The 27,214-nt window shown below is 45.3% G+C and overlaps 1 protein-coding gene across 2 annotated transcripts in view; it reads left to right on the forward strand.

Annotated features, from left to right (window-relative positions):
* The window catches only part of TBC1D22B (TBC1 domain family member 22B), a 496,720-nt gene that overhangs the window by 288,680 nt on the left and 180,826 nt on the right, over positions 1–27,214 (forward strand). For both annotated transcript variants that reach the window (XM_077467354.1, XM_077467355.1), the window contains exon 7: positions 6,212–6,318. In XM_077467354.1, the coding sequence (XP_077323480.1) occupies positions 6,212–6,318 (107 nt within the window). The remainder of the gene's footprint in view (positions 1–6,211; positions 6,319–27,214) is intronic.

Raw genomic sequence — 27,214 nt, forward strand, 5'->3', positions numbered from 1 at the left:
ATGTTCCATCTCCTCCCCCCCCCCTTCTGACCAACTGTCCCCCTCATGTTCCCGCCACTTCTTCCCTGGACACCCACTGCCACTCTGGGACAACAGGTATGGACAGCCTCACATTAGACTTTATTGGAAAGCTACCGCCCGCTGGGACGCCAGGATTACAGACTCAAATCTCCGTATCCTTTTACCTCTCCCACTCATGCCATCTTGGGGACCTGAAGCCGAGGGTTTTACCCCTTGCGCTGCTGCTTGCTCTGCAGCGGATAATCGCTCCCACAGCCGCAGGAACCCTAACGGGCCCTGCTGATTTCAATTTAAACTGTAACATTTGCTACTTAGCACAAGTATTGTTTCCCTGGACTGTCCAGGCTTTGCAGAATATCCCTGGAAGGTTTCCAGGGTGCTGCTGGCCCCGGACAGGACAGTGTGTTATTGTATAGGTTAACATGGTTTTATTTCTGGTTTGTTGGTTCACATTTTGTATATGCTGGAAAGAACTTTATTTGTTGGTATTTACTAGATGACGTAGCTTCCGAGCAATGTCCTGCCCTGTGGGTAATTATGCCAGCTGGGCTCGGGTGGATTGCGGAGCACTGCTGGGCCCTCATTGTCCTAGGGCCCCAGGGGCTCTACTGTGCCCCCTCTTCTGGGGGGGGGTGCTGGGGGGGCTCGGGGTGATGGGACGCTAATAGTTATTTGTCTGCCTGAATGCCTACCCTGAAATGTATTACGTGGAATGTGCAGGGTATTAGGGCCAGGCCCAAGAGGAATGCAGCCCTGTCGTACCTCAAGGCACAGCGGGCCGATGTTGTGGTCCTAGTGGATATGCACCTCATGGGCCAATTACTATTGTCAGTCAAAAAACAGTGGGTGGGTTGGCTCTATCAGGCCCCCCATACTGCCAACTCCAGAGGAGTCGCAGTATTGGTGGCCAAAACTGTACATTTTACGTTACTGACTTTCAGATCTGACCCACAGGGTAGATTTCTATTCTTGCATGCGAAAATTAATGGCCTAGAGCTGCTGTTATTGGCGGTGTATATACCTCCCCCTTCCAGTTTAATGTCCTCATGGATGGCCTCTTTTTTATGGCCCAATTTCCTGCTGTCCCTGCAATATGGTTAGGGGATTTCAATAATGTAATAGACAGACAGCTGGACAGGCTGACTATGACCCCCCCACCTGATGGTCCTTCCCACCCACATACACAATTTGGCAAATTCATCACTGACGCTGGTGGATACGTGGAGACACCGTCATCCCCAAGACAGGGTGTATTCATGTTTTTCAGCATCACATAACACTATGTCAGGAATAGACCTTATATTGATTTCACACTCACTCCTTCCAAGGCTTGGGGAGGTAGGCTTCTGCCCCTGCATACTCTCTGACCACGCCCCCTACTGGGCTGAGCTTACACTGGACTCACTGCCTTCGTCCTATTCCTGGAGACTTAATCCCTTTTGGCTATCGGTGGTCCCCAATTTGGGGGGGGGGGGGTGCAGAATGGGATTTTTTCTTCCAGACAAACAGGGACACAGCCCCAATTGAGATTGTTTGGGATTCCTTTAAAACCCATGCCCGTATGATATTGGCCCACCGCATGGCCAGATGTAGGAAAACCTCCTCCCATGCGCTTACTCTAGCTTAACAAACCCTTGCAGGTATTGAGTTGGAGTTATCCAACGACCCCCAATGCTGATCGGTTAAAATTGCAAAACCGAGTGGTAAACGGTCTCCGCTTTGAAAAGGCTGAGAGGAGAATATTCTATACTAAGCAGGGGCTGTATGAAAGCGGGGAACGGGCGAGACGCCTCCTGGCATATCTGGCCCATCTAGACCACAAGCCGCCGACGGTGGTTACCCTCCGTAGCTTTAATGGGGATCTGATTACGGATCCTACTGAGGTGGCTGGAGAGTTCTGCTCCTTCTTCGCAGCAGTATACTCCTCTGCTGCCAATAATTCCCCAGAGGAGATAGCGAAACTATTAACAAATAGACATAGCCACGCTCTCCCTATCGCAAGTGGATATGGTAGAAGCCCCATCACTGAAGAAGACCTATCCAGGGCAATGTCCCATCTCAAACAATCTAAAGCATCTGGATCCGACGGGCTTCCACTTGAATTTTACACAACATATGCCGAAACCATGATCTCTAGAATGCGGGAATTATTTTCCTATATATTCCGGGTCGGCTCCCTACCCAAATCCATGGTGGAGGCCTACATAGTACTCATACCCAAACCCGGTAAGAATCTTGAGCTCCCTGAATCATACCTTTCGATATCCCTTCTCCAACTGGATATTAAAATTCTGGCGCTGCGTTTAAATGAGGTGATACTGACCCTGATCCACCCAGACCAGACGGGGTTTATGTCAGCAAAGAGTACGGCTTACAATATACATAGATTAAACATGAATTTACAAGCCTGGCATGACCAGATGGGATCCAGAGTTGTGGTGTCCTTGGGCGTCGCAAAAGCATTTGACTTGAGTTGAGTGGGACTACCTCTGGGAATGCCTGGCGCGGTTTGGTTTCAGGCCCAACTTTATTAGATGGACCCAGCTGCTCTACCAAAGCCCCAGTGCCAGAGTGCTGGTCAATGGGAGGGTCTCTGACGCCTTTCCCCTCTCCAGGGGGACGCGTCGGGGCTGCCCCCTATCGCCTTTGGTGTACGCCCTGGCGATAGAACCTCTTGCGTCTTCCCTGCGGTCACACCAGGGGGCCAGGGGACTACAATGTGGAAGCCTGGTTGAAACAATAAGTCTATATGCTCTTGTACCTTGTGGACTCTGGCCCCTCCCTTTTGAAGGCATTAGATACAATACAAACCTTTGGTAATTATTCTGGGTTACGGATAAACTGGGGCAAATCAAGCCATTCTGACTCCTTTGTGTGGGGAACCAGTAGACATAAATTGTCATGGCAAGCGCTAGAAAACCCCACGGACCTGGAGGGTGCGGCACTACCTGATTTTAATACTTATTACATAGCAACGCAACTGTCCCACTTCTATTACTTAGACAAACAGGATAAGGACCGCTACCTGGCACTGGTGTGCACCCCCCATGTCCGTGCATGCACCCACCCTTTTCAATTACTATTTAGGGACCCGGTTGACCCTTGGGTGGTTGTAAGGGATTGCTCTACAATCATTGTAAAATATGGGAGATGGTGAGATGTAGACTAAGGGCACCTCCCACCCATTCACACACACCACTATGGGACAACCCAGGCCTGAGGGCATTATTATCTGTACCTGATCACAACCTTTGGATGTCCCGGGGTGTAACATATCTTTCTTATTTTTATCTTGACAACACTTTGAAATCTTTCCAACAACTCAAAGACGACTTTAAGCTTCCCAATTCCATTCTCTTTTGATACTTCCAGTTCCGTCACTCAGTTCTCTGGTCAATCTCCAAATATAGAGCGCATGGACACTGTGGGTGTTCTGCTGGGACAGGACCCCTCAAAGCTTATCTCACTGTTCTATAATGACCTCACCCGACCTACAGCTGTAACGCTCGTATATGGTTTGAGGGATAGGTGGACGGGGGACATGGGGGTGATGGAGGACGAGGAATGGGAGGATGCGTTGGACATCTGTAAAAAAAAGTCTCCACTAAACTCTCTGACCGTCTCACACAAATTTATATTGTCCATAGAGTCTACATTACCCCCCTGATGCCTGGCCAAATATAGACCAGATCATAATCCGCTTTGTCCTAGATGCGACCACCCTGCTAGTACCTTCTACCATCTTACATGGTCATGTCCCATAATACAGGACTATTGGTCCCAAATCGTGAAATTCATACATGACAAGATGAGATCCCCTGTTGTGCCATGTTTTCTCCACTTGATGATGATGGCTGTCTTCATTGTGTTCAATGGTATATCTAATGCCTTGGAAATTCTTTTTTACCCTTCTCCTGACTGTTACCTTTTAACAATTAGATCCCTTTGATGTTTTGCAACGGGGGTCTCCAAACTATGGCCCTCCAGTTGTTCAAGGTCTATAATTTCCATCATGCTTAGTCATATCTGTGAGTGTCAGTGTTTTACAATGCCTCATGGGATGTGTAGTTCTGCAACAGTTGAGGGGCTGTAGTTTTGAGATCCCTGCTTTGGAAGCTCCCTGCGTACCTTGGCTTCTGCTGTAGGATGCGACCAAGAAAATGTCAGGAAAGACCTCCTAGAACAGTGGAACTTTATCTGGGGTTAATCAGCAACAATTTTTAAATATTGGCAGGTGTGTACTGACTCCTATTTAACACGAGTTTGAATGTGATTGCTTAATTCTGTACACAGCTACATCCCCAGTTATAAGGGGGTGTGCACACTGTTGCAACCCCCAGAAAAAAATGTTTGTCTTTCAATTGAGTTGTATAGTTAATGGGTCACATTAATGGTGGAAAATTCTGAAGTTATTTATCTTTGTCTCATTTATCTACATCACAGAAACCTGACATTTTAAAAGGGGTGTGTAGACTTTTTATATCCACTGTATATACTGTGTGTGTGTGTGTGTGTGTATATATATATATATATATATATATAATATATATATATATATAAAATCTCTCATACAAAGGTGAGTACACCCCTCACATTTTTGTAAATATTTTGTATTATATCTTTTCATATGACAACAATGAAGTATGAAGTAATGACACTTTGCTACAATGCAAAGTAGTAAGTGTACAGCTTGCATAAAAGTGTAAATTTGCTGTGCCCTCAAATTAACGCAACACACAGCCATTAATGTCTAAACCGCTGGCAACAAAAGGGATTACACCCCTAAGTGAAATTTTCCAAATTGGACACAATTGACTCATTTTGGTGTTACAAGGTATTGGGTGTGTTAAATTTGGTGTTATCACTCTCTCTCTTACTGGTCACTGCAAGTTCAACATGGCTCCTCATGGCAAAGAGCTCTCTGAGGATCTGAAAAAAATTGTTGCTCTACGTAAAGATGGCCTAGGCCAGTGATGGTGAACCTTGGCACTCCAGATGTTTTGGAACTACATTTCCCATGATGCTGAACTACACTACAGAGTGCATGAGAATCATGGGAAATGTAGACATCTGGAGTGCCAAGTTTTGCCATCACTGGCCTAGGCTATAAGATTGGAAAGACCCTGAAACTGAGCTGCAGCACGGTGGCCAAGACCATACAGTGGTTTAGCAGGACAGGCCTCGCTATGGTGGACCAAAGAAGTTGAGTGCACCTGCTCAGCGTCATATACAGAGGTTGTCTTTGGGAAATAGGCGTATGAGTGCTGCCAGAATTGCTGCAGAGGGGTGGGGTTAAAGGAGTGGGGGTTCAGCCTGTCAGTGATCAGACCATTTGCCACGCATGGCTGTCATCTCAGAAGGAAGCCTCTTTTAAAGATGATGCACAAGAAAGCCTGCAAACAGAACAGTTTGCTGAAAACAAGCAGACTAAGGATATGGATTACTGGAACCATGTCCTGTGATCTGATGACACCAAGAGAAGCTTATTTGGTTCAGATGGTGTCAGGCGTGTGTGGCGGCAACCAGGTGAGAAGTACAAAGACAAGTGTCTTGCCTGCAGTCAAGCATGGTGGTGGGAATGTCGTCATCTGGGGCTGCATGAGTGCTTCCAACACTGGGTAGCTGCAGTTCATTAAAGGAACCATGAATGCCAACATGTACCGTGACATACTGAAGCAGAGCCTGATCCCCCTCCCTTTGGAGACTGGGCCGCAGGGCAGTATTCCAACATAACAACCACAAATACACCTCCAAGACAACCACTGGCTTGCTAAAGAAGCTCAAAGGTAATGGACTGGGCAAGCATGTCTCCAGACCTAAACCCTATTGAGCATCTGTGGGACATTTTCAATTAGGGGTGTACTCACTTTTGTTGCCAGTGGTTTAGACACTAATGGCTGTGTGTTGTTGTTTTGAGGGGATTGCAAATTTACACTGTTATACAAGCTGTACGCTCTCTACTTTACATTGTAGCAAAGTGTCTTTTTTTTTTCAGTGTTGTCACATGAAATGATATAATAAACTATTTACAAAAATGTGAGGGGTGTACTCACTTTTGTGAGATACTGTATATGTGTGCGTTTGTGTTTTTTTTTTTTTTCTCTAATACTCACAAACACACTTCTTAAATGATTGTGTTTGCATTTGTAGTTTTTACAATAACTAACTGTTGCATGTTCTCATTTCTTAGAAGACGACGTAGAAAACTTTGATGTGAGCAGCCTTTCATCTGATACATTAAGGAACATTGAGGCAGATAGTTTCTGGTCAATCAGCAAACTATTGGATGGCATTCAGGTAAGACAGAGCCCCCAAACCTTTTTTTCTCCCTAAATCCACTTGAATCCTAGAATATTTGGGCAATGTCTTGATTCTGCATATTGTATCTCTTAGGTTTTGTAGTCTACCCTAATATATTATACATCTTTTTTTTTTCCCGGACAATAAGTTTAAATTAGAATTTAAATTTGGTAGCAAATTTGCATTTGTGTACTTTATTATTTTTACTGGAAATAAAAGGTAAAAAAGAATCCTAATCCTACAAAAGAGGACATTAAGTTTATTCTTAGACCATAATGTGTTTGTGTGTGTGTATATATATATATATATAAATAAAAATCTGAAACCGGTGAGTTACTTTCCTCTTTAAACTTCTCTGTTCTTAGAGCAATGTCAGGGCTGGCTCCCAGTTTATCCACCAATCAGATAAGGACAACAGGACAATTGTTGCAATCCATTTACTGAAAACTTTAACAGATACAAACCTTTAAAGCCAATACGCTAATGCACAGTTATGAACATTGCTGTTATTCGTCAGGCGGTGTGTAACCTTCTGTTGGATATCATCATGCCTTTATCCCAACCCAGGGTGTAAGGTCACAGGTGTCATACCCAATTCATTAACTATTAACCTCATGTGTATTAACCTCCTATGGGGAAGTTAATCACATTGCTAGCAATCAGTATACAACAGTAGTACACCTATTCAATACCAGAGAAGAACAAACAATTATGAAAAAAAAACTAAGAAAGAAAAAATAAATCAATCAAAAAGACACTGAATTGTGTCCATTTATATACCATCAGACCAAAAATTATGTGCACAAAAGACATGATCACAAATATTGCACTTATACTGTCTAGAAAAAGTCATAAATATTAATAATATTCTGCATAATTTATGGCTAAGCTACACAAAATGTCTGTATTGAAGTTGGTCGTCTTCAAATTGTATTCCCTGTATCCAGTCCCATATAGTTCCGCTGAGTCTAAGAAAGAAAAGCATGGGGTGTAGATTAAACAAAGTGATGCAATAAGTAGTGTAGAATGGGCATTACATCAACAGTCCGATTTAAAACTGGAACAGATTAAATACATCCTGGAGGGCCTCCAGTTGGCCATGAGCCACAACTATTTCTGGTACCAAGGTACATACTATACCCAAGTCAAGGGGGTAGCCATGGGAGCAATGTATGCTCCCAGTGTGGCGAACCTCTTTCTAAATCGATGGGAAGAAGAGCAAATTTATGGAGTAACCAGAAAGAATCATAAAATGTACCGTAGATATATAGATGACATTATCATCATCTGGGGAGGCTCAATGCAGGAACTACAAGATTTTTTTGATGAGATCAGCTAGAACATATACGATATTTCCTTTACAGGAAAATGGGACCAGTACAGCATAGATTATTTGGATTTGCAGATTTTTAAGCAAGATGGGACAATAGGCACGTGCACTTTCTTTAAAACCACAACGGATATATTCCCACGAACAGCTGTCATCATCCCCAGTGGATAAGGAATATACCCAAAGGACAATTGTTACGGCTGTATAGGAATTGAAGTAAGGAAATAGACTTTGAAGTACAAGCGGAAGAGATCATACAGAGATTCATCATAAAAGGGTATAAAGAAAGTGAATTACGTAACCTAAAAAGAAAAAGTAAAAAGTATGGAAAGAAATAGTTTAATTGATGGGGTACCGAATGTCAAAAGACAAAAGGAGAATAAAAGGTTAGATGTCACATTCCTAACAGGATATAATAGACAACATAAGGCTTTGGAATACATCAAGAGACATTGGCCCATTCTGCAATCCGACAATGTTCTAAGGAATGTACTACCCAACAAGCCATCCTTCATTTATAGGAGAGCACCCACCTTCAGAAATAAGTTGGTAAAAAATGTTATAGACCCTCCCAAACAAATAAAGATTTTTTTCCAACCTAAAAGGGTTCTTTAAATGTGGAAGGTGTCTCTCTTGTAGACTCGGTAAGAAAACAAATCGAAAAAAATCAAATTTCACGTCCTTCACAAATGGAAATGAGTATATGATCAACCAGCTGATTACCTGCAACAGTACTTTTGTCACGTATGTTATTGAATGCCCTTGCCGCAAACAATATGTGGGCAGAACCACAAGGCAACTACATGTAAGAATTAAAGAACATATCACGAATATAAAGAACGGATTTAATAAACATAGTGTTTCCAGACATTTTCAAGACCATCATGGCCGGGACCCCACATGTATGGTATTCTATGCAATAGATCAGATAAAAAGGCATTGGAGGGGAGAAGATAAAAGATTAAAAGTATTGCAAAACGAGACCAAATGGATATTTAACTTGGAAACCCTTAGGCCTAAATATAGACCTGGATTTAAATAGTTTTTTAACCAATTATTAGATTAGATCTTCACCCTCCTTGATTTCTTTTTTTTTTTTTTATTATTGGTTTTCCAAAAAGTTTTTCTAATATTACAAATTACCATCTATACAATAACATATCAATACAACAATTAATTACATTTACCCCCATAAACCTCCCTCCCTCCTTCCCAAAAAAAAAAAAAAAATTATAACTATAAAATAACAAAACCTCCAAGGGCTTCTATTGCCCTTCTACCTCCCTCTTGCTCCTTCCTTCATCAAGACCCTCTAACATTCCAATAACCCTAAATAGCTTTCCGTTTTTCTAAACTGTAGCCACTGTTGCCACTTTCTTTGGTAACTCTCCTCTGCCTTATAGATTGTCTCTTCAATATTTCTTGTTCTTTCTACTTTTTCTATCCACTCTTTCATTAATGGGGCTTCCTGTGTTTTCCATCTTCGAGGTATCAACGCTTTCGCAGAGTTCAGTAGACAGGGGACCAGGGAGTTCCTATATTGCTTCTCCCCTTTCTCTGAGTCATGAAACAGGCAAACCCATGGGCATTTCGTGATCTTAACTCCTGTTACCTTGAGGCAAGCTTCAATTATTTTATACCAGAAGTTCTGCATTTTACGGTATTCCCACCACAGATGTGGAAACGTCCCCAATGCAGGGCAACCTCTCCAGCATGTTGAGGGATTTTCTCCACTAAATTTATTCCCTCTTTGTGGAGTTATATACCACCTTGCTAAAAGCTTATAGGTCATTTCTCTTGTTTGAGTGTCCTTAGCCACTGAATAAGTTCGCCTTATAATCTTGTTCCTATGTTCATCGTTGCTTAAGGGTCCTATCTCTCTCTCCCACTTTTCTAAGTACGTAGGGTATTTATATTCTGTCTCCCATGACAAAATTTTATATATTTTTGATATCTTTTTTTTCCAAACTTTGAGGGGTCTCCAATAACTTCTCCAGAGGTCTAAGCTGCTCCCTTCCTCTCAGAGGCTGTGGTAAGGACTGGGTGAAATAGTGTAATTGTGCATATCTCCATTTATCAAGTGCATTGTGCCCCCATTCCCCTATAATTTCCTCATATGTGCATAATCTGTTACCTTTCATAACATCTTGTAATCTTATATTATCTTTTTTAGCCCACATACTAAAATACATATACTCTTCTTTCCCTGGTCTAAAAAAGTTTGTGTCGAGTAACGGAATTAATAGTGAATTGTGTTCCCACTTGTGTCTCTTGTTTGTTGCATCCCATACCTGAAATGAATTTTTTGTCAATATACTTGTGTTGGGTCCTAGTTTCCTAAATCGTGCTGGTACCCATATAGATCCCCCTATTTTTACCCTGCTTAAATTAATTTCTAGTTCTACCCAATCCTTACCCTTTTTATTGAAGGTCCAATCAATTATTCTAAATACGACTATAGCCTCGTAGTATTTTTTTAAGTCGGGAGCTGCTAGACCCCCTCTATCCTTTTCTCTAGCTATTGTATTAAATGAAATCCGTGCACGTTTACCTCCCCATATAAATCTTATAGTCATAGATTTTAATTTATTTAAGTACGATTGTGGGAGAGGGATTGGAACCATTTGACATGTATATGTAAATATTGGTAATACAAACATCTTAAGTGCATTTATTTTCCCAACCCATGAAAGGGACTTGTATTGGATCTTACTTAATTGCTTTTTAATTTTATTCAGAAGGGGAATGTAATTGGCCTCGAATAGTTCCATTCTTGCCGTCAACTTTATTCCCAGATATCTAAGTTCTCTCTTACACCACCTAAAGGGGAGTTTAGTTTGAATTGCACTCTGATCTTCTTTGGGTAAGTTTAAATTTAATATCTCAGATTTAGCCATGTTTACTTTAAAATTTGAAAATTTTCCAAATTCTAACAGCTCCTTTATAATTACCGGTATAGAGATTCTGGGGTTAGAGATATAGAGCAGCAAATCGTCAGCAAAGGCGGCGTTCTTATACTCTCTCCCTTCAACCCATATTCCTTGAATATCTTGGTTCTTCCTTATTGCTGCCAGAAGAGGTTCTAACGTCACTATAAACAAGAGCGGAGACCATGGGCAACCCTGTCTTGTCCCGTTAAAAAAATCAAGGGGGCAAGACAGGGTAATTCTTATTCTAGCTTTAGGACGGGAGTAGAGGCCTTTGATCCACCCAATCATCCTCTTTCCGATCCCCCGTTGTTTCAGGGTCTCAAAGAGGAACTCTCAACTGACCCTGTCAAATGCCTTTTCAGCATCTATTGACATAAGGACAGTGGGGTTACCCTGCCTGATGGTTTCCTGTATCAACATTATAGACTTAAGTGCGTTATCTCGCCCCTCTCTCCTCTGAATAAGCCCCACCTTATTGTTCTGTATCCATTCCGGCAGATAGAGCTTCAATCGTTCTGCGATAATTTTTGCAAACAATTTGATATCAGAGTTCAGTAATGAGATTGGTCTATAGCTTTCAACTGCCATAGGATCTTTTGCTTTTTTCAAGATCAAAGCTATATGTGCCAGGAGTGTCTCTTCTCTGAACATTTCTCCTTTCCCTACCGCATTAAAATAATCACACAGTTTAGGTGCTAATTGCTTGCAACGCTTCTTATAGTATAGAATGGGGAACCCATCAGGACCTGGGCACCCTCCTGAAACTATTTTTAATTGCTCTCTCCACTTCCTCTCTTGATATAGGGACTTCTAATGCTTCCATTTCTTCTTGCGTGACCCTAGGTAGGTCTAACAGCCTCAAGTACTCCCTTATTTCCTTTCTTGAATCAGCCCCCCCCCTTGTCTGTTTGTCTTATAATATATAAGGCGCTATAATATGAGTGGAATGTTTTTTTCCATGTCTCTTACTTTTGAGATGAAAGTTCTACTCTATTTAAAAATAACAAAATAAAAAAAATAGGAAGATTTTAGGGTTTTAGGTCGAAAGTAGTATATTCAGACTATTACTAAATATTCTTCCTATAGGGGGAATTTAAAAAGGTTTTTTATTTATTTTTACTTTGGGATACAAAAGGTCGAATATAATACATTCATAATACTATTTAAAATTGACACACATAAAAAATTGGTATATAAAAAAAATTGGAATATCCAACAATGAAGGCTCCTTTTTCTTTTAGTGAAAATGATTTACCTATTTCAATACATTAAGATAAGAGAAAAAAATGTTTTGGGTTTGGGTCCAAAGTAATATATTCATACCACCAAATAAGAAAATATAGCCAAAATTTGGTTATATTTGACCTAAATTCCCCTTGTGTTCTTATACAGATATAAACAGGAATCTTTATTATACAATAATTTTCGGGAGAAAATTGCAATACCAGTTCCCCTAATACTAGTCCTCCTTCACCTTCTGGTTTTATTAGTATCGCTATTAGAGCTTTTTTGCCCTCATGTCCAATGTAGACATCACCCCTCCTTTATTTGATTTAATTTAATTTCAGTCACATTTACCTTAATCTTAATTACATTTATTTATTTTTTTCTCCTTTTTTCTTTTTTCATTTTTATATTTAGCATGTATCTTTAAATTTTAATTTTTATTTGGATTTAATTTTATATATATATATATATATATATATATATATATACACATATATATATATATATATATATATACACACGCACACATTTTGCATTACTCTTTCTAATATTCTTTTTATATTTTTTTAATATTCATTATATATGGCTATTTGGATGTTAATAGGATACACATGCAGGCTTTGTTTACTTAGTTCATAGACAGCAATAGATGTAGAGCGCACACATATTGTCTTTGTACCCAAGTTAAACCCAATTCATGTTTGGTATATAAGGCCATATACTATAAGAGGTTGCATCCTTACTTGAATGGGGTGTAATGTGATACCATCTGCACAATCATCAGAGTTCTAGACGCTAGCTCAGCGTCATGCAGAGTAACAAAAGGGAAGTTCCCCTATCAAAGATGGCGACGGAGGTTTCGCGCATGCGCGATACAGCATTACACCCTATAAAAGGGAAGAGGTGTACTAAAATGGGCGCTCCAGAGGACATCGTATGACGAAACGCGTAGGGCGTGGCCTAGGATATACACAGACTTCCTTCAAGTGGCAGTACTTGCATACACTGCGGTTTTATATTGTACCTTTGTGAGTAGTTTTCTTACTTTTAACAAATACTGGATGTTTGTTACAATATCACGCTATGGGCGTTTTTTTCCCTTATATTTAACCACTTGCTTACTGGGCACTTAAACCCCCCTCCTGCCCAGACCAATTATTCAGCTTTCAGCGCTGATGCATTTTGAATGACAATTGCGCGGCCATACTACACTGTACCCAAATTACATTTTTATCATTTTTTTTCCCACAAATAGAGCTTTCTTTTGGTGGTATTTAATTACAGCTGGAAGTTTTATTTTTTGCTAAACAAACAAAAAAAACTGCAAAATAAAAAAAATAAAAAATCATGTTTAATAGTTTTATAAAAAATTTCAAACAGGTCATTTTTCTCCTTCATTGAAATGCGCTGATGAGGCGGCACTGGTGGGAACTGATGGGCTGCATTGGTTGGCACTGATAGGCACAGTTAAGGTGGCACTAATAGGTACGGATAAGGTGGCACCGATAGGCACAGATAAGGCGGCACTGATGGGCACAGATAAGATGGCACGGATGGGTGGTACGGATGGGCACTGCTGGGCACGGATATGTGGCACTGAGGTGCAACACTGTTTTTGCGGCAGATTGTGGGCACTGATAGGTGGCACTGTGGGCACTGATAGGTGGCACTGTGGGCACTAATGGGTGGCACTGATGAGTTTCACTTTTTCCCCTACTTAGGTGGCACTGGCAGGGGGCAGGTGGGCACTGATGAGCTGACTCCAGGTCGCCGTGATCGGGGCTGAAGTCCCTCTCACGGCCGCTGGTGATCAGCTTTTTTGTTTTCTCCTCGCGCTGTCAGCGAGAGGACGAAAAATAGCCGATTACCGGCTCTGTTGTCATCACAATATCAGCTGTCATTGGCTGACAGCTGATCAAGTGGTAAGTGGTCGGGATCGACCCCTTGCTCCGATCTATGATCTCAAAGACTCACTGATCACAGAGCGCGCCGCGCGCGCCCCTCAGGGGGAGCGCAGGCCGCTCGTGCACGGGACAACGTCAATAGACGTAGTCCCGGCAAAGCAGATCCGCGCTGTAGCCGTCATTCGGCTATAGCGCGGATCCCTAGAGGTTAATGAAAGTAACACATCCCTGAGGCAACAAGCAGACTACTGGGACCAGCAGAGAGCAGGGCACTAGGATTAACAAACAGCTACACAATGGCTAATACAGGGGCAGAGGAGTCGGTGAGTGCGAATTTCATCTATTGCACAAAAATTGCACAAAAATCGCACCCCCCCCAAGGATTTTTTGCACCAGGCACCTTGCACTTTTGGACTTTTTTTTATATGTTCTAACACTACTGATTATGGACACGGATTAGAAGACCAGCATTTGCATCACTGAATTTGCATATCTTGAACTTAATTGTGATAATTGTCTTTTTATACATAATTTTTTAGTATTAGTGATTTAATGGGTACTACGAGGTATACATTTTAGCATGTGGTATAATTTAAATATTATCACTTTGGATTTGGTCAATTTTATATATTGTTTTTTTTTTTGTTTGTTTGGTTTTTTTTTATTGCACTTTACTGGAATTCACTATATTTGCACATTGCACTCTGTACAGACTTTTCAGAAGACACACCCATTCATTTTATTTTATTTTCTGTTGGTAATTATAAGATATTTCCTATTTATTATTAGAGCGGAGCACCCTTACTACCTATACTTATTTTTTATTGCCATATTGTTCCAACTTTTGGGTTGAGAACCTTGGGTAGTGGCAGCCCTCTTATGTCTATCGTTCCTTTTTGTGGCCCATCCATAGCACAAACCCACTATTTGCTATTATTCGTTTGATCACCATGCAGACCCTGCAAGAATTTGGGTGGCTGTTGAACCTAAAGAAGTCGGTGATTGTACCGACCCAGCGTCTGGAGTACCTAGGTTTACTGTTGGACTCCAGGGAAGCAAGAGTTTTTCTCCCTTCAGACAAATTGCAGACTCTCAGATCCGCAGTCAAACTACTGATGAACCGCAAGTGGACGTCGTTTCGGTTTTGCATGCGAGTACTGGGACTCGTGGTAGCCTCCTTCGAGGCAGTACCCTACGCCCAGTTCCACACCAGAGTGCTGCAGAAGGAGATCCTGTTAAAATGGGACAAATCTCAGTTGTCCCTAGATCGACAGTTTCAGGTGACTCTCTGATCTGGTGGTTGAGGTCCCCGGTGATTCAGTCCGGAAAATCGTTCCTTCCTCTAAAATGGACGGTGATCACTACGGACGCCAGTCTATCCGGCTGGGGTGGAATGATGGGGGTTCAGTCGGCTCAGGGCCTCTGGTCGACGAAAGAATCTGAGTTGCCAATCAATCTGCTCGAATTGAGAGTGATCAAGCTGTGTCTCCACACATGGTCGGTGAGTCTTCAAGGACGTCCGATCAGGATACAGTCGGACAACGCTACGGCCGTGGTGTACATAAATCACCAAGGGGGAACAAGAAGCTCAGACGCTGCTCAGGAGGTCACTCACATACTTCGGTGGGCAGAGTGACACGTATCAGCCCTGTCGGCCATTTACATCCCGGGGGAGGAGAACTGGCAGGCGGACTATCGGAGTCGACAGATGCTGGACCCAAGAGAATGGGCATTGCATCCGGAGACATTCAAGCTGCTGTGCCTGAAGTGGGGAACACCAGATGTGGATCTACTGGCCTCCCGTCTCAATCGGAAGGTGCCAAGATTCGTATCCAGGACAAGAGATCCATGGGTAGATGCGTCAGAAGCGCTGGTGGTGATCCAGGATCCTGCTGTTTCTCCAGCAGGGAGTGGACCAGAGATTGGCATTAAGCACCATCAAAGGGCAAATCTCAGCCTTAGCTGTCTTTTTCCAACGACCCCTGGCATTGCACTCCTTAGTGAGTACCTTCGTTCAGGGGGTACGACACGTAGTCTTCCGGTGCGTCCACCATTACCCCCATGGGATTTGAACCTGGTGTTGGTGCTTCAAAAACCACTGTTTGAGAATATCAGGGAGATTCCCCTTTTGACTCTTTCCCAGAAAGTGGTCTTTCTAGTGGCCATCACCTCAGCCAGGAGGGTTTCGGAATTGGCGGCCTTGTCCTGCAAGCCGCCCTATCTGGTTATCCACAGGGATAAGGTGGTGTTGCGTCCGTAACCATCCTTTCTACCGAAGGTGGTTTTCGGCTTTTCATATCAATGAGGGCATTGTATTACCATCGCTGTGTCCTAAGCCGAAGCACCCTAAACAGGTGGCCCTTCACGCTTTGGACGTGGTTAGGGCTCTGAAGGTGTATTTGTCTGCCACAGCCCCCTTTCGGAAGTCAGACTCACTGTTGGTTTCGGTAGCTGGTCCCAAGAAAGGCATGGCGGTCTCGTCGACTACCATTTCCAGGTGGATCAGACAGATTGTAGTACAAGCCTACGCCTTGGAGGGACAGATGCCCCCCCTTTCCGGTCACGGCCCACTCCACAAGGGCAATCGGAATGTCTTGGGCCTTCCGACACCAAGCGTCGGTCGCTCGGATGTGTAAGGCGGCGACCTGGTCGTCTGTCCATACGTTTACCAAGTTTTACAAGGTAGATGTCAGTGCATCGGCTGATGTCTGTTTGGGCCGCAAAGTTTTGCAGGCGGCCATGTAGTTGCAATTGAATATGCAACCGATATTTTTTTCCTGGTTTTTCGAAAAAAAAAAACGCAGTACTGTTATGTTAATGCGCTGTTGCATTACTTCCACAGTTGGCTGCGGTCTTGGAGATCACTCCTGCTGAGGATACCCTGTGGTTTTTGTGGTGGTTTTTCCATGCACTGCTGTTTTTTTGTGGGTTTAGTTTCACTAGTTCCTACCTGCCATGGTGGATGAAGTTTTTATGCTATTTTTCCCCACCCCTCGTTTGGCACTGCTTGGGGACGTCCCATTTTGTTAGAGAGGAGCTGTGTCGGTCGGTGAATATAAGAGAAAATAGGATTTTTGTACTCTCCATAAAATCCTTTTCTCTGTAATTTACCGACCGACACAGCACCCGCCCCTCCTTTTTTTCTCTTTACGTTATACTGCTTGTAATCTCCAGTGATAGGGCTAACAACCTATTTTTTTAGAGAGGAGCTGTCGGTCTGTGAATTTTTTTTTTTACTTCAAAATGCAGCTTTATTGAGCATAAAAAAAAAACAGGGTAATGACAGCATTGCCTGGCGCAACAGGCGCCACAAACACAAAAAGGTGCATTTCACATACAAGTGTTGGAAACATACAGGCAGTTGCAAGAGTAACACATGAGATACAAAGCAGTGAGATGACTGCTTGACAGAGGTTGGCATTAAGGAGGGGGATACAGTCCCTGCGGGAAATCCGCTGACACAGCAGACGAAGAACAACTAGTCCTCGACGCTACAAGTGGAGGGGTCTTCCAACCACCCATCCCAAATTTTATTAAATTTATGGGGGCAGCCTCTGTGAGAGTATAGCATTTTCTTATGGGAGAGAGTAACATTAATCACTCTTATCCATTGTTGTATAGTAGGGGGGTTACCTCTCAACCATGTTCTGGCTATCTGCATTCTGGCCTGAAATAAGGTTTCTTGTAGAAAGATGTTAAGGTATTTATCGCTATCAGATAGAGAGAGGAGCCCCAGAAGGCATTGTCTAGGGCATAATGACAGTGGGGAGCCCATGTGGTCATGGAGGAACTGGACCACTTGTGCCCAGTATTCCTGTATGATCGGACAAGCCCAAATTAGATGGTAGAAGGAGGCGTCCAAGGAAGTACAACGGGGGCAGCGGGGATCATAATCAGGCCTGTACTTGGCTATACGATGGGGTGTGAGGTAGGACCTGTGTAGGACATAAAGGTGGGTGAGGCGGTCCGAGAGCCCAGGCGACACCATTTTGTGGTTCGCCAAAGCCTCGTCCCAATCCTCAGCCGATACAGCTCCAAGATCACCCTCCCACCGTGAACGGGCCTGGGAGGCGACAGTCAAGGCAGTGGGAGTCAACAGGTAATTATACAGCCGTGAAATCAACTGAGCGTGTTCCAGACCCAACACTATATCAACCAAAGCCGGAGTTCCAAGTCTCGGGACATGATTGGCGAATTGGGTGTGGAGCGCGTGTCGGAGTTGAAGATAGCGGAATAGCATATAATTGGGGAGATCAAATTCGTCTTTAAGGGCCTGGAACAGTCTAACCACCCCATTGGACACCACCTGCGAGAGATAAATGACCCCCCTACTTGCCCACAGCCCAGAATCCGGGATGAGGGCAAGTTCTGGCATATCAGGGTTGTCCCAAAGGGGGGTGTGAGAGTGGGGGGAGGGGGCCTGACCCAGCTGTGTTGCGAGGTGCCAGACTTTACGGTGGTGCAAAAGCATAGGGTGCCCGTGCCTTGAAGTGAGGGGGAGGGGGGGGGCGCAAAACAAAAGTTGAAAAGGGTGGATCAGCGGGCCAGGGATCTGCGAACATACCAGGGCGGTGTATCGGGACCTGTCCGTGTGATGAAAGTGAAAAAAGTGGGAGAGCTGTGACGCAAGGTAATAAAGGAACAGGTCTGGAAGGGCAGTCCCGCCAGAATCTGGAGGGCATTTTAAAACCCGCCACGGCAGTTTGTGTCGGGACGAGCCCCAGACGAACGTGTTGAGGATCGATTCTAGAGATTTAAATATACGAGGGGGGATGCGTAGTGTTGCCTGCCAAAAAACGTATAAAAGCTTGGGGAGGAGTATCATCTTAACTAAATTTATTCGGCCCATCACCCCCAGGGGGAGACGGGACCACACCTGCGTTTTGGATTTTAGGGTATCAAATAGGGGCTCGACATTAAGGGCGAGAAAATCTAAGAGGGATCTGGAGACGTGCACCCCAAGATATTTGATGGTGCTTGCCCTAGCAAGCGGGAGAGCCGCATGTTCGGCGGTGGGAGGCCCCAGGTCAAGTGGCAGAATTTGGGATTTGGTCCAATTGATCTGGAGCCCAGAAAAGGCTCCAAAGGCCGTGATGGTTCGCAGTGCAGCCTGCAATGAGGGGCCAGCGTCCGCTAAATACAGGAGCATATCGTCCGCGTAGAGACTGACCACCTCATGCAGACCGCCACAGCGAAGACCCCGGATGTCAGGGTGAATCCTGAGGGCCGTGGCCAGGGGCTCCACCGCCAGAGCATATAGGAGCGGCGAGATGGGGCAGCCCTGACGAGTCCCCCTGGAGAGCGAGAAAGGAGGGGAGATCCTGCCGTTTACCTGAATACGTGCCCTGGGAGCATAATAAAGTAGTTGGAGCCATTTAATAAAATTGGGGCCTATACCGAATCTGCGCAGGCATTCCCACAAGTAACACCACTCGACAGTATCAAACGCCTTGGCGGCGTCCAGGCTAACAACCACCCTGGAGCCAATGTCAGAGTGTTGGGCTTGTATAGTCATGTGGAGTCTCCGAAGATTGAATGCCGTGTTTCTCTGGGGCATGAACCAGGTCTGGTCGGGGTGTATCAAGGAGTGAATGACTTTATTCAGGCGTAGGGCAAGGATTTTGGCCAAGATCTTAACATCTAGTTGGAGCAGGGAAATGGGTCGGTAAGACTCGGGAAGCAGCGGGTCTTTGCCTGGTTTGGGGATAAGGACTATCAGGGCCTCGCCCATGGACCTAGGGAGGGTGGCGGAGTCAAATATGTGTGAATATAATTTAGTCAATTGGGGGATCAGAGTCTCGCCAAACTGGGCATAAAACTCCAAGGGTAGGCCGTCAGACCCCGGGGCCTTGGAGGTAGGGAGTAGTGACATGGCCTCTGCCACACAGTCAGAGGTAATGGGCGCTTCAAGTTGTGATTTTTGCTCAGGCGTGAGGGATGGGAAGGGAACAGTGTCGAGGAACGCTTCAAGCTCATCCTGGGTGTACTGTGCAGTGGAGGAGTACAGGCCCGAGTAAAAAGACCCAAACTCCTCCGCCACCATGTCGGGATCAGTAATAATTCTCCCACCGGCGTCCCTGAGGGACACCACCACCGGGGGCCTATGATCTAGGTGGGCCATGTATGCGAGTAATTTGCCAGCGCGCTCCCCAAATTCAAACAGGCGCTGTTTAGCGTAGAAGATACCCTTCCTGGCTTTTTCATGATGGAGGTGGTCTGCAACCCTAGTTTGTAGCTTCAGCAGGGAGGCATTAGCCTCCGACGGGTCAGCCCGAAAGGCCTGCTCAAGCGCATGCAGACTCTCCTCCGCTTGTTCAAGTAGGCGCTTGGAGGAAGCCTTATGTCTGGAGATGCGCGAGGAGAGAATCATACGGGCATGCACCTTGAAGGCCTCCCAGACGGAGCCGTACGAGGCGGAGCCATCGTTGGTGTGGAAAAAAAGGTCCCATTCACGCTGGACAGAATCCAGGTCGGGCAGGACGGTGAGCCAGAAAGGGTTAAGTTTCCAGCCACGGGGTCCAGGAGGATTTGGCAGACGCAGCCGGACCCAGTAGGGGGAGTGGTCGGAGAGCACCCGGGCTCCAAACCCCACGTCCAGGAGATGGGGAAGGAGGGGGGGCGAGATGAGGATCAGATCTATACGAGACATGGCTGAGCGGGATGGAGTAAAGCAGGAGTAGTGTGCTAGTGAGGGATGTCTGTGTCTCCATGTGTCCGTGAGGGCGAACTCCCCCAGGAACCTCCCAAACCTCGTAACAACCGGGGACGGAGGTGACGAGGTCAGCGGGCTCAGCCTATCAAGCAGGGGATTTATAACCATATTGAAATCACCCGCCCAAACAGCGGGCACCAGGGGGTACTGGGCCATAAATGTGACACCTTGCTGCAACACAGTAAAGGTGAATGGTGGGGGAATGTAGAAAGCAAGGATGAGGAGTTCCAAGCCACCAATAGTGGCATGGAGAAATAGGAAGCGGCCCTGAGGGTCCGATTGCAAGCTATGCAGTTGAAACTGAGCCGTTTTTGCAATCAGAACCGCCACACCCCTAGAATTCGAGGTGTGGGGGGCCTGATAGAGCCAGCCCACCCATGGTTTCTTAAGGCATAGCTGTGTTTGTCCCACCAGGTGAGTTTCAACCAGGATCGTAACCTCCGCCCGCTGTGCCTTAATATGAGACAAAACCGCAGCCCGCTTAGCTCGGTCACCCAAACCCCTCACATTCCATGTCAAGATCTTAAGGGAGGCCATGTGGCGTGCGATAAATGTATATACCCACAGATTTCCCCACCTCCAATAGCAGTTGTACACACATTAAAGGTCCCAAAGAGGAAAACACAGCGGATAATATAGCATAAGTCCCCTTGCAGCAAAAAGAAAAGTACTGTAAAATGCACATAACAAAAACAAGATAACAAAAATACTGCTTTAACGCTGGACCGGCTAAGCAGGTTCAACTCTCCAGCCACCTCCGAAGGCGGAGGGGTGGAGGCCGGCCAGGGAAACGTAGGCTTATGAGCAGCTGTAGCAAGCTGCGGAAACAGCAATGTCACAGAGTGAGCCTCGGTGGGGGGACGAACAAACTGCAGAGCACACATCAGTTTCTGAGGGAGTTCAAATCAGTACCAAACAGGACGGGTCGGCGAGGGCCGCCCGAGACAAAGTGGCATAGGTGCGGGCATGTGATGCAGGATGTGGGCACGCCGTGCCTAGGTCCGGGGACTGCAGAGGATCCGCGAGGGGACCAAGGGGAAAAAGGGGAGATGGCACAGGGAGGGGGCCAATGAGACTCACATGTCCAGAACTTGCGCTCTGTCTGTCGGCCGGATAGGTGGTGTCCATCCCGGGAACCGGACCTTAGGGATCTGGGCGGCCGGCCTCTCCGCGTCGCTCCAGCCAAGCAAAAACGGCCTGTGGGTCCTCGAAGAAGTGCGACCTGCCATCTCTGGTCACTCGGAGGCGAGCTGGGAAGAGCATCGCGTAGGGCAAGTGGAGTACACGTAGCTGGCGCTTCGCCTCAGCGAACTTGGCTCTCTTCCTCTGTACCTCCGCGGAGAAGTCCGGGTACACCGCGACCGTTATGTTGTCAACCGGTATGTTGCCCCGCTCCCGCGTAAGCCTCAGGATGGTGTCGCGGTCGCGGAAGTTAAGGAACTTGGCGATGAGGGTTCTCGGCGACGCCCCCGCCGGGGGCGGTTTTGCGGCAAGGCGATGGCCGCGTTCTACCACGAAGGTCGTGGAGAACGCCTCGCGGCCATAGGTGGTGACCAGTAAGTTCTCCAAGAATGTGGGGGGGTCAGCTCCTTCACTGCGCTCAGGTAGACCCACAAACCGGAGGTTACACCTCCGGAGACGGTTCTCCATATCGTCTTGCTTGGATAGGATGGAGGTCAGCTGAAATTGCATTTGTTCGGTGGCAACTTGAAGGGGGTGCAGGCCGTCCTCCACATGGCCGACCCGGCGCTCGGCCTCCGTCACCCGCTCCCGGAGTCTGTGGATATCCTGCCGTATTAAGAATATGTCCACCTTCACCTCCTCGATCCTGGAGGTGAGGGTCGATTGGCAGAGCGCTATGGCCTCGAGCACGCGGGCAGTGTCGTTGGCGGGCTGTGTATTGCACTCAGAGGGCTGAGCGGCGCCATCTTCCTCGGCAGGGTCGTGGTCCTCCCGGCGGTATTTGTCAAGCTTGGAAGCCGTACCAGAGCATTTAGGGGGAGACATCCCAAGCAGCAGGGGAGTCCCAGGGTCCGGCAGCGCGAGAAATTCAAGAAGAAAGGCCCAAAGGATCGGTAAAAGGATATGTCTCGAGCGGAGCTCCTACACCGCACGTCCTATTCCATGTAGCTCCAGACCACGCCCCCCTCGGTCTGTGAATTACAGAGAAAAGGATTTTACGGTGAGTACAAAAATCCTATTTTTTTATTAGTACATCATAGTAACAATACAAAAGAAAGGAAGCAAAAAACAACAAATAGCAATATATATGCAGAAACTCTTGCAGGATGTACACAGAAGCTCTAAATAGTAAGAGCGTCATTCAATATACTCCTGATATCCAACATGTTTCGGATTGATATTTCTATATCTAATTCCTTCTTCAGGGATCTCAAAGAGAGACTGCAATATCTAACAAATATGTAAAAGAGTATTATTAGCATGTTGAAATCGCATCTGCAACAAAGCAAATACACAAGGGTCCAAAAGGATGCAAGGGAGGCTACAAATGCACTTACTGGGTAACTTTGGAAGGTGAGAAAATCTGTTGTTTAAAACCAAACGGAGATCCAAACCCTCAGGTTCCAGATTAATGCCAGAAAATTTCCAGAGGATTAAGGAAACACTTAATCGCAAACTTCACATTGTATCTGATGCTGTCAAGCAGGCAGAAAGTTGGCGAATGGCCCGGTCAGGTGAGACATAGTAACAGACTGCAACTCACACAGAAGACAACAGTCCTTTTTAAAACTACAGCCAGAGAAGGTGGAGATGTGAAGGCAGCCGTGTCCACAAGGAGCAAGTCTATGCAGGTCGGGACCCCCTGGATAAATGGCAAAATGTATATATTATACTAAGTAATGTAATATAAGGTAAAAACCTACAAACTACACTCAATACAAAATGTGTGTTCTTTGGAGGAAAAGGAAAAAGATAAAAAATCTCAAAACAGACCCAAATACAAATTTGCCTGGTAAAGCAATATAACCAAAGTACAGTGGCTTAGACTCACTCTGAAATTTAGAGCCAAAATATCAGACGTAATGAAGTCCCAGGTAAGGTAAACCTCAGAACAATAACCTAAAAGTAATCATAAATAAGTAGGAATCAGTTATCACAAAAAATGTGTGACTGCCTGAATAAGAGGTTGTCAATGGCAAGTATGTATGCAGCCTTACCAGGCAGTCTGCTACGAAGTGGCATACAGGGATTGTGAAGATGCGATGAGCAGCAGATGTGTGATACTAATTGTGCATTTAAATACTCCCTGTGGGACTGGGTTCACACCCACAGAGAGGAGTCGTCAACTCATAACCACAATCCATCAATTAGATCAGGGATATACAATTAGCGGACCTCAGGCTGTTGCAGATTTACAAGTCCCTTGAGGTATAGCAAGACTGACAGCCACAAGAATGACACACAGAGGCAGAGCATGATGGGACTTGTAGTTTTGCAACAACTGGAGGTCAGCTAATTGCATATCCCTGAGCTAGATGAAAAGGGAGGGAGAGAGAGCCTTCCCAACAGGCATGTTTGCGCCGCCCCTAGCCGAAAAGTGTCAGCAGAGGCAGCCTTAATATAACAGGTTGTCAATGGCAAGTATGTATGTGGCCTTACAAGATTGTCTGAGCTAACAGAGCATGGTGTATAAAGAGTATAGCTTGCCAGGCAGTCTGCTACAAAGTAGCATACAAGAATTGTGAAGATGAGATGAGCAGCAGATGTGTGATACTAATTGTGCATTTAAATATTCCCTGTGGGACTAGTTTTACACCCACAGAGAGGAGGAGTCCAACTCATAGCCACAATCCATCAACTAGATGGAAAGGGATAGAGAGCCCGCCCAACAGGTGTGTTTGCGCCGCCCCTAGTCGATGCAAATGTCAACAGAGGCAGCGCAAGTGCCCGCACAACACCGCTCCCTCGGCGGGGCATTCGGCATCACTGTGTCAAAGACGTGATGATGATAGACGTCGGAACGCCGCTGTCACGAGGGTGAAAGACCAGCCGGAACTTCAGTTCCATCAGGGGAACCACATACAAGCGCATGCGTGCATACAGTGGTCCAATCAAAGGAAAACGATGACCGGAAATGGCCCCGGGACACCAGAATAAAGTTCCGCCCCCCTCCATGCCAGGGACACAGCCACCATGAATACCCCAAAAGGTACCAATACTAAGGCCATAGCAAAATCAATCTTTGTAAAGAGTAAAGTAATCACTCCGACGGCAAATCTGGATACCAGAGTCTGGAATCTGCCTGTAAAACAACATAACACATCTAATTAATAAAAAACCAAATACCAAAATACAACATTAATAAACCAAATACAATGTACAAGCAAAATGAAAAAATATATACAAAAAAATAAATATATATATATATATATATATATATATATATATATATATATATATATATATATATATATATACACACAAAAAAAAGCAAACCTAAAAGATGAACATAAATTAAAAATAAATTGGTATCTATGTTTAACCACTTCCCGACCAGCACACGACGATGTACGTCGACAGAATGGCATGGGCAGGCATATTGGCATACAGGTACGTCCAATATTCAATACTGCCCTGCCATCGGGAGCGTGCCGCCGGCAGCGCGCTCCCGCGCTGGTCGGGACCCCCGTGAGCCCGGTCGCGGGACCCGCTGGCTCGAGCGCCGCGGGCATCCCCGCGATCGTCTCACGGAGCGGCCGAATGGAGGAAATGCCGTGTAAACGGCATTTCTCCATTCTGCCTAGCAACTAGTGACGCTGATCTCTGCTCCATGTGATTGGAGCAGAGATCAGGGTTCACTAAATGAAAGCCCAGCCCCCCACAGTTAGTAACACACCCCTAGGAACACTTAACCCCTACACTGCCACCCACTGGTTATTCCCTTCACTGCCATTTACACAGGAATCACTGCATTTATATAGCAGTGATTACTGTATAAATGACAATGGTCCCAAAAATGTGTCAAAAATGTCCGATGGGTCCCCCACAATGTCGCAGTCACAATAAAAATCGCTGATCGCCGCCATTACTAGTAAAAAAAAAAAAAAATTCATAAAAATGCTATAAAACTATCCCTATTTTGTAAACGCTATAACTTTTGCGCAAACCAATCAATAATCGCGATTTTTTTTTTTTACCAAAAATATGTAGAAGAGTACGTATCGGCCTAAACTGAGGGGAAAAAATGTTTTTTTATATATTTTTGGGGGATATTTATTATAACAAAAAGTTAAAAATAATGCGTTTTTTTCTAAATTGTCGCTCTATTTTGGTTTATAGCGCAAAAAATAAAAACCGCAGGGGTGATCAAATACCACCAAAAGAAAGCTCTATTTGTGGGAAAAAAAAGGACGTCAATTTTGTTTGGGAGCCACGTCGCACGACCGCGCAATTGTCCATTAAAGCGACGCAGTGCCGAATCGCAAAAAGTGGTCTGGTCTTTGACCAGCAAAATGGTCCGGTCTGCAAGTGGTTAAAGATCGCCTTCAGAGAAGCTCTGCAGGATGGTTTTAAAACGAAGTACTTTGTTTAACCCGGGAGGTAGAGTCACATTTAAATTTGAGATCCACTTAAAGAGGAAGTAAACCCTGATGAGTTTACTTCCTCTTTCATTCGCTGCAAAGGTAAAACATAATGGACTACTATGCATCGCATAGTAGTCCATTATTTGTCACTTACCTGACACAGGAGCCAGCGAAGTCACCGCTGTCCCCTGTAGTCTGGCGCATCCATCTTCTCGATGGGTCTCGTTGCTCCACCGCTGTCATTCGGCGAAGCCGCGATGACGTCACTCGCGCGCATACGCACGGGAGCTGCCACTCGCAGCATATTGCCGTTGACCGCGTAGACAGTGTAGGTTTAGGAGATATTTCTTGGACCTACAGGTAAGCCTTAATCTAGGCTTACCTGTAGGTCAAAGTTGGTTGTACGGATTTACCACTTTGGAGGTTTGTTAAATTCTGTCACGCGCTAACACTTTGATTTTGGGCATGCGGCTATTATGAACCGCTACCACGCGACAGCCTAAAAGAAAATCAGAAACTGCACCTTGCATAGCAACGATATGTCAATATAGACGTTTCCATAATTTTTGAATAGTCTTTACGATGTAATAACATCCGCATTCATATTGCAGTAAGTAGACTACATAGGTTGTTTGACAGATAGCATAATGTTTATACACTAACATGTTGCCATTGGGGAGATGTGGTTTTCTGTCAGTATTTATATAACGGCAGTAACCACAAGCTCCACAAGGAAAGGTGCCCGCGATATTGCACGGATCACCTCGGGTCAAGCCTTTAAACTCACTTTTAACCAGAAGGTCTCCAATTGATGTGTTACGTTTAACCACTTCAATACCGGGCCATAGTCAAATGACAGCCACAGATGGGATCTCCCATCCTGGGTGGACGTCATATGACGGCCTCGGTATTGCGCCGCTCCTTGCAGCGCGGCAATCGTGGATGAGCTGTGTCGGACACAGCCCATCCCCGATCTGTGGGATTTTCCTCCCCCCCGCCCCCCCCCCCCCCCCCCCCCCCGATACATGTGACCGGCCGTGTCCAATCACAGCCGGTCACATGTACTGTGCCGTTATAGGGCTCGTGCACCCGCCGATCGGGGATGCGGCTTGTCACCCGGACACAGCCCAACCCTGATCGCAGTAAAGAGCCAATGAAATTGGCTCTTTATCACGTGACCGGCTGTGTCACAGCCGGTCACAGAATGTAAACAAACCACGGTAACGAGATGTTACCGGGTTCTC

This window comes from Lithobates pipiens, unplaced genomic scaffold (assembly GCF_037356315.1).
Source record: "Lithobates pipiens isolate NorthernLeopardFrog02 unplaced genomic scaffold, aLitPip1_a1.2 Scaffold_52, whole genome shotgun sequence".
Taxonomy (NCBI): domain Eukaryota; kingdom Metazoa; phylum Chordata; class Amphibia; order Anura; family Ranidae; genus Lithobates; species Lithobates pipiens.